Source organism: Xiphophorus couchianus, chromosome 7 (genome assembly GCF_001444195.1).
Source record: "Xiphophorus couchianus chromosome 7, X_couchianus-1.0, whole genome shotgun sequence".
Taxonomy (NCBI): Eukaryota; Metazoa; Chordata; class Actinopteri; order Cyprinodontiformes; family Poeciliidae; genus Xiphophorus; species Xiphophorus couchianus.
The window spans coordinates 648,854-661,008 of record NC_040234.1 but is presented as its reverse complement, the minus strand read 5'-3'; the positions used below and the strand labels follow the sequence as shown (position 1 = coordinate 661,008).

Here is a 12,155-nt window from a genome sequence, read left to right as displayed (position 1 = left end):
GACAAAAAGGACCAGCAGTTCATGAAACATTTGAACCTCTCAACTTCTTCCCTTACATTAACAAGTCCATTTTATACTTACTGCTGATAAACCTCATAGTGTAGGTGTACGGAGCCCCGTGCCAGAAGCCCATTAAAATGCTGTCTACATTGTTTTAAACTGTGTGATTGTGAGCGTGAGTGGGAATAAAAATAGCAATAGGTATTTTGTTCCATATAACACAGTAAGAGTGTAACAGGTAAATCTTTTATGGATGCAAAGTCGACTAAAAACCCACCTGTTTAGGATTGTATTTGAAATGTAATCAATTACAAATTTATTGATGGAACTTGACTTAACGTCGTGTTTTGATTGTTGATTCTATGTTGCAGTGTGTTTCTGTGTTTGATATGATGTAAAGCACTTTGAAATGCCTTGCTGCTGAAATGTGCTATACAAATAAAATTTGATTGATTGATTGATGGGGATAGCTGGTATGTTGCTGCTATTCCTCGTAGGGCAGTGGATGACAGGCTTCTACAGTTTCTGTCAACCTCTATTCCTCTGGCTAGGAGAAAAGAAGCCACCTGTTGCTCGATGGAATTCCATAAATTATCATCTGTGGTCCAGTATAACTCCGCTGTAACCGTCCAAGTGTACGAGCAAGGTTTAACAAACAGACTGGTGATGAACACGTTATTCTTCTGCGTGAACTGCTCCCATTCCCATCCAGGGATGTTATCCTCTTGTCCTTTTTGGCCTTCTGGTGTTTCAAAGATCTAACCTCCTCAACCAAGTCCAAGATCATTTTCTGATGGGACCTGAAAGCAGAAATTTCCTCTGACAGGAAGTCTAGTAATTTTTCAATGTCATCCAAATCCTGCATGGCCTGAGTTTTTTTGGTCCCATCCTGAACGTATTTTGTTCTAGATCATTTGACTAGATTCGTTTGGGGAGGTGTGAATGCAAAGCTTATTCTGGTCCACCTACAAACCTTGTTGACCTGAACTCTGGTTAGGTTCCAATGAATATGTGAACTTTTAATTTTTAAAGTGTGGCATCATTACAGAATTGAGGTTTGACAAGGAATTTTTTAAATAAAATATGCTTTATTATTCCCAGAGTAAGATTAAATGTAATTAAATGCACCGAACATACAGTAATGATTCAACAGAATGTATGTGGCTCATACTGGCAAACAGGTTTCTTTCAATGACTATGCCAAACAGAAAAAAAGGTTTAATTTTGTTTCATCTTAAATAGTAAAAATAAACCACTGAATAAAACTGGCAAGGCGCACACATTCAAAGTACAAAACCTGAATGATTCTCTTTACTTTTCACTTAAGTAGAAGGCTGAGTCAAAACTTCATCAGGTTTCTTCTTTGACTTCTTGGTGCATTTTGTTTTCTGACCTTTTGTCCTCTTCAGCTGATGCTCTTCAATCCGCTGCTGCTTTTTCTGCAGATACACTGATACGTTGTCAAAGCTCACTTTATACAGGTGCTCAAAGTGGTTTGTGACACTTGTGAAATCTGTCATGAAAAATAAAGCATGAGTAGGTGAAATGCAATTTTACAGGATAAACTAAACCCCAGTGTCATTGCAGCTATTTCCACAAATGACTTGAAAAGTCTGATCATGATTCATGCAAGCTTGGCTTTTTAAGAGTTGTTTTTCCAACCCTGCTCCTCAAGGCAACCTGCACTGCATATTTTATGTATTTTCCTGCTTCAAAGCACATAATTTCAATTGATGGCTGATTAACGAGCTTTTGCTGAACTGCAATCATCTGAAACAGGTGTGTTAGAGCAGGGAAACATTGAGGCAGTGAGCCGTAAGGACCAGGCTTTGAAAACAAACTAAAGCTGCTTTTCCAGTAGCAATTCGCTCCCTAACCAGTTAATGTGCGGTTCGGTTCTAACCCAGGTAGTGAGCTTTTCCATGATTCTCTGTTCCTCACTTTTGTTGATGGGATGTGAGCAGCAGCAGCTGTGCTCAACTCTCTGTTGATGTTTGCAGCAACACTCAGCAATGGAGAAACCTCCAGGTTCTGGTTCTGATGGACTCAAATAAACCCAGATATTTCATTTTGTCTTATAGAAATTAATTGCTAGCCCAAACATAATGATAAAGACTGCTGATTATTTCGCCGTACATAAATATAATCACATTCTGGTACTTTATTTTTTTTTCAAATGTGCAACCTTTTAGATTCAGGTAATGCAGTCAAAAGATATACACAAATATCCACACCTGAACTTTTTAAAAAAAAAATTAGTAGAAAAAATAAAATTCACATCACAAGCTAATATTATTTAGTTCAGGTGTTTCCCACTGTCTCCACTAAACTGCAGCTCTGACAGAAAGCTGACCACAACTGAACCGTTTCTCTTTTTATTACTGTCAGTTCTTCAGAGAGATGAGCTGCTAGCTGTGCTGCTAAATCAGTCATTCTGCTCCAAAATTTAAAGTGTTCCTGGTGCTGAGTGTGATTAAACTCATAATTACGCTCCTCTACACTGAGCAGCTCTCTGGTAGCAGACAGCATGTTAAACCGCAGTCCACAGTTAAATTACGGTATATGTTTGTAGTTTTCAATGACGTAAATCACGAGTCAATCAGTGAATGCGGTTAGCTGTCAAGTCACTTTGGTGCTGTATCTGGCTTGGGTCTGCAAGTTCTAATCCTGAAGTAGGTAAGAAAATCTGAAAACAGTCAGGCAGAGCCACGCTGGATCTGCTAATGGAAAATGAATTTGGCGAGGCGGACCGATTAGAGGAGCTCTAGTGGAAAAGCATCTCAAGATATCACATAGGACACAGCTGGTAATGAGGAGCTACAAAGATTTTAAACCTTTTTTTTAAGCAAAACCTATAATCATACAAAAAACAAAGATTCAAATTTAGTTATTTCCAGGTTGATATGGAAAATTTTATAAAGCGTCATCACCCTCTTTTATATTACCTGAATAATCTTGTCATAAAATTGATCATCTAGTCTCAAACAGACATTACTCTACAGCCATAAAACAGCTGGTGATGGATCCTTGAGGCTCGGGTCTAATCTTTAGGCCCCGGCTCGGGCAGGCAGGCAGGCTCCTTCTGCACCCGCTAATCAGCAAAGAAAAAAAAATATCTCAGCTTTACACTGATTAACTAAATTAACAAAGGCTGCGTTCACACTGGAGGCTGAAGTGACCCAATTCCAATTGTTTTGACGTAATGCAACCTGTATCTGATCTTTTCATGACAGTCTGAACAGAACAGGTCAGATTCTTTTCGAATGCAACCCAGGCCATTTCCATATCCGATACGTATCCGATTCAAATGCAATCCAACATTCAGGTCACATTCATCCGAACTGAACATCACTGATACTCGACAAACGTCACTATTCTGCATCCTGATACGCGCAAGCGGGTAGAAAAACAACAACCATGACGGACTATAATGAGGATTAAATTGTTAATATGCTGCTCCGGTTGGACAACAACTTCAAATATGTAAGCTATGCTCCACCATTAGCACCATGTTTACTTCTGCAAACACTGAGCACTTCTTCCTTTTATGGTGGTTGGCAGAACACTGAGAACGCTGACGCTACTGTGCATGCAGGACACTTTCAGGTTGTTTGCCTGTTCAGACTGCAGAACACATACAAGTTGCATATGTGTGGCAGTGTGAACGGCCCTGGCAAAAAAATCGGATTTGACAAAAAATCGGAATTGGGTCACTTCAGGCTGCAGTGTGAACGCAGCCTAAATTATCTATGTATCACCTCTGACCTAGACTCGCGCTTGGTGCACCTGAACCATCTTTCATAAATTCCCCCGCTTGGAACAAAGCAAGATAAGGAAAACCCCTCGTTCAGAGAGTCTTGGCCCCTTTTGATAATTTATATGCTCCCTGGTACCAAAACTTTGTCTGAAGTGGCGCTTGTAAATCCAGTCTGCAGTGTAGCAGTCAGATCAACATTAAAACCAAGAAATCTGATTAAGCATCAATGGGTGTATATTCAGGTTCATGCAGACCAGAAAGTTGTAAAATTATGTATTTTAATTTTCAAACACAGAAACACAGAAACCAGGTTTGAACCCAGGTTGGCCTGGCCTGGCCCTGCAGTGCAAAAGGGGCTTTCGTTTAACTTTCCCAACCAAGAACTTATTAGAATCAAAACTGTCCTCTTTAACATCAAACAAACTATTCTCTTTTCTTAGCAAAGGCAAATGACAAGACCATCTGTGTTGATCTCTACAACATCATTGGTTTATAGCAAGCCACAATTTCACACATACAGTGACAACCTGCTGTCACAAGAGCTATGACCAGAACCAGACAGCCAGAATCACTAAAAGCAGATTTGACTGACTCTATATGTTTGTTTTAGCCTCCCATGGTGTTAATAAATTTGTTTCTTCTTCTTACCCACACTATTGTTAAAGTGTTTTTTTTTCATGACATCTACACTTAAGGACAGTGGACTTACTGTCAGTTGTGCTCCATTGCGTTCTGAGGATATCAGTTACTCTTCTGAGGTTGTCGTTCTCAGTGTCACACTAGAAGAAGAACAAATTTGTAAGCTGCCTGTTTTGAAATAGATGGCATTACCAACATTTATATTTTTCTAAACAGGTGAAATGGAAAATATTTTTTTAGCTTAGTTAAATTCAGAGGTATACACATAATACAATAACTGTACTCAGGGGTGGAAATTAGCACCCACCACTGGCCAAATGCGAGTAAAAGTATGAAGTGGTGTGTAAATTGGAGCAATGCACCTGCCACCGTGGCGGGTTGACAATTTGAACAGAAAAAAAAAAACTGCATTCAGTTTGAACTTCTGTCCAGGGGAGGACTGACCGTCTGGAGTACAGACTGAGGCACATATTGTTCATGTCTGGCGGCCCTAAAAAAAAGTATATTAAATATAATTTGTATCAACTGCAACAGCCAATTGGTTGATTTTATTGATGGAAATTGGGCTTATCTAATGAAATCCCTCAGTCCTCCTTGGCCCTCCCCTCCCCTCCAAGATTATAAATAGCGCCATTTCAGCTAACCGGAGTCCGAGAAAAGTGAGCGGATTCGAGACGGGGTGGGTCAAAAAAACTATGAAAACAAAAGCTAAAAAGCACATAAACCCATTCAGAAACATGTCAAACTAACCGATATAATAATTACCACACAAATTTTGACCACTGGAGCAGATTCAGCAGTGGACAAAGAGGGGGAATTAGAGATTCAGGTGTGTGTGAGTTCGAGTAGGGGAAGCCAACACCAGGCTAGCAGGCAGTCAGAAAAACACTGGGGTAGCACAGGGATGATGGTGACCCGTGGAAATGAAGCCTTGGCGCAAATTCAAACTGAAAGACTGTTCAGTCTCACCTGCATCATTCAATTGCCGCGTCACGCTCACCGCCACCAACCTCAGCACCTGAAAATGACCCGCCTCGTCCAATCACCAATCAAGCTCCTGCTTATAAGGATCCTTATCCATCCATGACATCATTCGCTTTCCAGCTGCGCTCAACCCACCTCCACCCCTTCTCCACCTGCATTCTCCCGGCTCTCCAGGCTGCCATCCTTTCTCCAACCTCCACCACCTGCGTACAGGCCCTGGGGGGAAGACATCCCTAATCAGCATCGGGGATGCTCACCTGAGTTTATTGCAATTCACAGCTCAAGTCTTCTGCCGGGGGCCCGAGCGCCCAAGAACTTTAATTCATTCACATCAGTAAACCTGGATACTTCATAGGGAATGGTCAGATTTGAGGTTTGGCCACGCCCACACGCTTTGATGTTAAAAAAATATTATTTGATAACTTTTGACCTTCAATGCCTCAAGACTGTGCTGACTGATTTTGATCTCAAAAGCTATAGGACGATCCAAAATGGCCAACTTCCTGTTGGGTTTAGACCATGACTCCCAGAGATGTTTTTTATGGCCTTTGAAGATGTACAAGTGCACCAAATTTTATGTTTGACCGTAAAGGCATGGCTTTTGGGAAATTTTTTTAAAGATTTCTTTAAAAGGAATTTTAAAGGAATTAAGCCACAGCCACCAAATATTGGACTGCAATACTGGACCATCCTTGGGGGGTGGACAAGGATCGATCACAGCGAGTTTGGTGCAGCTCAGATGAAATGTCTGGAATTTGGAGCCAAACGTATGGCACCGGCGTCACCTGTGGCCACGCCCTCCACCAAAAAATTTTTGTGCTTTAAAGCAAGTGACACCAACTAGTTTTCTGCCATCTGACACAAGATTATATTGATTAGGTTAAGGGTGTTATGGGAGGTGGAACTTTTCAAGTAAAAACAGTCACTTCCTGTTCTCTGGGGGCAGTGCTTAGCTGACATCAAACTATGACCACATAAGAAAAGGCATCCAACCAGGATCACTCAACAGTGATTGCCCAGCTATAGAAACTGTTAAATAACTCTTTACACAATCTAATACCAGTCCCCTTATACCATATGTTTCTAGTTTATTGAATAATATATGACTGATAGTATATGCAATATTGTCTACTGCATCAGTGATTCCTTCACCCGATTCTATTGTTGCTTGTGACGTTGTTCTATTTGCCTGAAAGCCTTATTGACTCTTGGATAGTACTTGGTTATTGTAGAGTTTTTCTAAAATGTTTTGGAAATTGCAGCAAAAGTGAGACAGGTCTATAGTTTGCAAAGCTGTGTTTACTCGCAGTTTTGTGTATTGGGATGACTTTTGCCATTTTCATCAGATTGGGAAATGTACCAAGTTGAATTGAAAGCATTAATCAACATTGAGTGGTGATTCTACTACTTCATACTCTTCATTCAACCCTGGGTGTGAGATATTTTTCACTAACTCAAGACCGACCTCTAAAGTCAGTCTCTACAAAAAACTGATTAAACTTATTTGCCAATATAGTTTTCAATATCATATGAGGAAATATTTTGGTAAAGTATGTCTGGAATGATGTTTAATACATTCCAGATTCCCTTGTTATTGTTTTTATTCTCTAACTTATTTTTATAGTAATCCTTTTATTGTAATCTTATATTAGTTAATTATAAAAGATACAAGAATAAAATATCTTGTGCATGTTCTGTTCTCTGTTTTAGTTTTAATTTCCTGTACAGTAGGTCTTTATTTTTAAAGGCATTTCTCAGACCTTTGGTTAACTATGGAGTATTTTTATATACCTGTGTCTTTTTATATTCTTTAATAGGACAGTGCTTGTTGTATAATGAATTAAATATGTCCATTTATTTTATGCCTTATTTACATTTTTTTCATTATAAATTTCATACCATTCTTAATGCCATTAATTCATTTTTAAAAACAATTATTCCTTCCTCTCCTAATACGCTTTTGTTTTGGGTATATATACCCATATATACATTAGTCAATTATTGTCATATAAAATAAAAACTGGAAGGTGGTCAGTGAAACAATTAATAACCCACTCATCTTATCTAATGTTTTTAAAAAAAGAAGCAAACATTATGTGCAAAACTAAAATTCTTGTTTAATATTTTAAAAGAAAATCTTCCTTTAAAAAAAAAAGTTGACGTTCATTAAACAAAAGGGGATTTGTTTTGGTTGCCTGAAAGTTGGTCAAGCAAAGACTGCAGGAGTTGTTTGGATTACAATGTGTGTCACCAAAAGCACCAAGGGCTTCTTCAGATAGAGCAAAAGGAGCCAAGAGCCTCTTCAGAACAAACCCAACAGACAACAAGGTCTCATGTCAACTTCTCAACTGCAACCACTCAGACATGTGGGCACATTGGGGCTGGTCATGATGATGATGCTATTTTTTCTATTGTTGCAGTTAAAGTTAAAAATCAAAAAGAGCAATAAAGTTGTACAAACTTGTGCATTTCTTGATCCAGGAAGTTCAGGTACATTCTGTACAGAAACCCTGGCAAAAAGCCTGAACTTAAAGGGCAAAATGACAAATTTTCTGCTGAGAACAATGAGTCAAAATAAGATTGTTAATGTAGAAGTTTTGTCTGGTTTGGGAACAAATGACTTCATAGAGCTGCCAGATGTTTTGACTCAAAGTACCATGCCGGTTTCTACACTGAATATTCCCCAGCAAAAAGACATTGATCAGTGGCCTCATTTTAGACCTGTTAAGCTTTATAACATCAATGCAAATGTGGAACTACTGATAGGAACTGATGCTTCAAATGTTTTAGAGCCCTGGGAGATAATAAACAGTGTGGATGGTGGGCCTTATGCTGTGAAAAGCAAAGTTAGCTGGGTCATAAATGGTCCTCAGCACACTGGAAGCAACAGCAGAAATAAAGATGTGTGCACTGCTGTAACAGCCAACAGGGTCTCTGTTGAGCATCTTAAAGAAATGCTGGTAAAACAGTACAATCAAGACTTTAATGAAAGATCATAAGATGAGAAAACTGAAATTTTCAGAGAGGATCTGATTTCATACACATTGTTAATAGCTCAACAAAACTTGTTGGAAGTCATTATCATAATGACTTACCTTTCAGGAGTGAAAGCCCAAGCTTGCCAAATAGCATCTGTGTTGCAAAGCAGTGCCTCCAGAGCATCAGGAAGAGATTTGAAAAGGATGCTCACTAGGGGTTGAACGACTACATATTTTTTAAGGTCGACTACATCATGATAATAGTCAAGTCGATGTCGACTAGTCGCGGTGACGTCATAGTGACGTAAGCGCAAAAACCCTTCACAACTACTTGGAGGCTTTATTAGCTATTTTCACGGCAAATATTGACACCCCCCCCCCACACACACACACTCTCCCCTTCTCCTGCTTTTACTAAGTCTATTATGGAGATTCTTCGTGAGCAGCGGGGAAAAGTTTGTTGCACAAAGTCGGGTGTGACTTTTTTCTTCTAAACACCGGCTGATGCTGATGATCTCTGGATAGTTACTACAGGAGTCAAATTATCACACTGACTACATGGTGCTTTTGGAACATCACAAGCCAAACTTGTTATGAACGGATCCCGTTTGGTTACAGCTGAATTCAACGAAACCACCTGCTTCTCCTCCGCCCGATGCGCGGCAGGAAGCTCTGCTGACTCAGCAGATTGAACGATTTAAGATATTTTCTAGTCAACGTCAACATGATAAAAGTCGAGTCGATGTCGAGTTGACTAGTCGTTGTGACGTCATAGCAACGCAAGACGCAAAGCTTTGGAGTAACGTACAGGCTTTATTACCCGTTTTCACGGAAAAATACGGCATTTACACAGAACAGTTAAACCAGAAGAGTCATCTTTAGTGAAATATTTCCACACTGTTGACGAATTTCTACCTGTTTGACAAGATGTGGGCTTGTCCTCTATCTGTTTTGAAGACGCCATTTTGTAGCCAGTGTTCTGTCAGATCTGCTGTCAGAGTGTCATACACTTCTGACAGCTGATCTGATGACACTTCTAAGCACGAAGTGTCATTCTTAGCACGAACTCACGGCTATATATATGTCTGACAAGTATACACTGTCATTACCAACTACAGGCTTTTATTTAATCAGCAGCTGTCATTACCACAGATCTTTATTTAATCAGCAACATAACATCATAATGTATTAGTTAGATCGTCGTGACAAAGACACTCGCGAGCCGGCTAAGTGACATCCTTAGCGGGAAGGGGGCGAGTTTTAGACGGCTCGTGTTTTGTAGTGGACTGCAGCTGCAACTCCATCTCCTTTTAAAAACACTGTAAAACCACAAATATGCATCCATCTACATATCATTTAAACTAATGTATTAACTTATTTTTCTTGTGTCTTGTGACGTATACTGTGCTGTCAGATCAGCACAGGCTGTCACCACCGGCAATCACATGACTGCGACTAGTCGACATGAAATGTAAAAACTCGCGAGACGTCCTAGAGTCGACTAGTCGACTAATTGGTTCAACCCCTAATGCTCACTACAAGGAGGAATACACTGCATGTGTAAACAACATGCTGCAACAAGGATATGCTGAAGCTGTACTAGCAGATGAGCTACAGAAAGGTGATGGACAACTGTGGTACATTCCTCATCATGGAGTGCATGATGAGGAATCATCATCCCACAAAGGCAAGTTGAGAGTTGTACTTGATTGTTGATCAACTATAAAGGAAAATCACTGAACAGCCAGCTTTGACAGAGACATGATCTCACAAACTTTCTGGTTGGAGTCCTCATCAGATTTAGAAAAGAGCCTGTTGCACTAATGGCCGACATTGATGCCATGTTTCACCAGGTTTATGTCTCTGAAAAACATGCCAACTTTCTCCGTTTCCTGTGGTGGCATCATGGTGACACTTCAAAACCTGCACAAGAGTCCAGGATGAAAGGTCATTTGCTTGTAGCAGTGTCTTCACCAAGCTGTGCAAAATATGCTCTACAAAGAACTGCTGATGATGCACAACACTTTCCAGCTGAAGTGGTTAACAGTCAAAAATAACTTTAATGTGGATGACTGTTTAAAATACGTCCTTACAGAAGAAGATGCAGTGCATATGGTGAAGAGGCTGACAGAACCCTGTTCTAAGGAAGGTTCCTGCTTTTAGCAACGGTCAATGGGTCAGCAACAGTCACACAGTGCTCATGTCAATCCCTGAGGAAAGGAGGGCAAAAAAAAAAATCAAGAATCTGGATTTGGACACAGATTAACTTCCAGTTAAGAAGAGTACCGGGTTTACAGTGGTGCATCGAAACAGACAAGTTCAAGTTCAGAACCTCTGTGCAGGACTGCCCACAGACCAGAAGTGTCATTAGTTTACTGTGTGATCCTTTGGGAATCCTGGCTAGCTTCAGCATTCCAGCTAAACTGTTGCTACAAGAACTTTATGGACAAAATTTGAAATGAGATGACATTATTCTCCATTCCCTCTCTAGGAAATGGCTTGATTGGCTGGAGGATCTCCTGCTGATTTCAAGCTTTAAAGTGGGCCGTTGCATCAAACCAAGCTGCATCAGACAAAGCACAATTTCATCATTTCTCTGATGCAAGTCAAGATGGCTATGGAACAGCGTCGCATTTAAAAGAATAACATCTCAACAAACATTTGTTGTTGCTTTCATTGTAGGAAAAGAGAGTTTCCTACAATCCTCTGAAGCAAACTACAATTCCCATGCTGGAACTAACAGCTGCTGAACTGCTGCAAAACGAGTTGCAAGTAAAGTTTAAAAATCCTGTTTTCTGGACTGATAGTACAACAGTGCTAAAATACATCTCTGATGAATCCAGAAGATTTCACCTCTTTGTTGCAAACAGAATTTCTGTCATCCGAGAAACAACAGATGTGAATCAGTGGAGATATGTTTCCTCCAAAGAGAATCCTGCAGATGACGCATCCAGAGGCACGAGAGCTGAGGAGTTCCTCAAATGCAGGAGATGGGCAAATGGACCAGAATTTCTCCACAGGTTAGAAGAGGAATGGAAGCTGAATATGGATCACCATGAGGTCAAAAAAGACCCAACAGTGAGTGTTATTGTGAAGGAATCACAAAATGCTACAAGCTCTCCGATTCATTACCTTTACTTCTGATTCATTTAAAACCTCTGTTGCCTGGTTTTTAAAGCTGAAAAACATCCTGATGTTGCTGCAACAGACAAGGAAAGAGTTTGCTACTGCAGACCTGAATAAAAATGATCCAGAAAATCAAAAGAAAGAATTGGAAAAGCGGATGGAAGGATTCAAGAGCACTCTGAAGAAAGAAAATCTGACTCCTTAAGACTTGGCCAAGGCAGAACAAGCTATTATTCAATTTGCACAACAACAGAAATTTACAACTGAAACCAGTGGCCTTAAAGCAGTCTCCAGGAGAAGTCCTTTGTACAAACTTGACCCAGTTCTGGATGCTGGGGTCCTTAAAGTGGGTGGCGGGTTGAATAAAACAGCCATGCCAAAGCAAAGCAGTTGGGACATGCAGGAAGAGCTCATATGCTGTCAAGATTAAGACAAAAATACTGGATAAGAAATGCAAATTCAGCTGAAAGAAAAATCATCTCTCGCTGTATTTGCAGACGTAACAGATGAAAGTTTGTTGAGCAAAAGATGGCAGATCTGCCAAAACAAAAAGTCCTGCCAGCCACCGCTCCCTTCACAAATGTTGGAGTGGGTTACTTTGGTCCTGTAAGTGTTAAAAGAGGACGAAGTCTCCTTTTTACTTGTTCCACTAGCCGTGCGGTACATCTGGA

The 12,155-nt window shown here is 40.1% G+C and overlaps 1 protein-coding gene across 3 annotated transcripts in view; it reads right to left on the bottom strand.

Annotated features, from left to right (window-relative positions):
• Positions 1-1,065: 1,065 nt before the first annotated feature.
• The window catches only part of wdr4 (WD repeat domain 4), a 41,832-nt gene continuing 30,742 nt past the window's right edge, over positions 1,066-12,155 (bottom strand). The window contains exons 10-12 of one of the 3 annotated variants that reach the window (XM_028023218.1): positions 5,516-5,596; positions 4,467-4,536; positions 1,066-1,513 (exon numbers count right to left, since the gene is read on the bottom strand). In XM_028023218.1, coding sequence (XP_027879019.1) covers positions 1,323-1,513; positions 4,467-4,536; positions 5,516-5,596 — 342 coding nt within the window. In that variant the 3' untranslated portion in view covers positions 1,066-1,322. The remainder of the gene's footprint in view (positions 1,514-4,466; positions 4,537-5,515; positions 5,597-12,155) is intronic. The other 2 variants (XM_028023219.1, XM_028023220.1) reach the window with 2 other exon arrangements.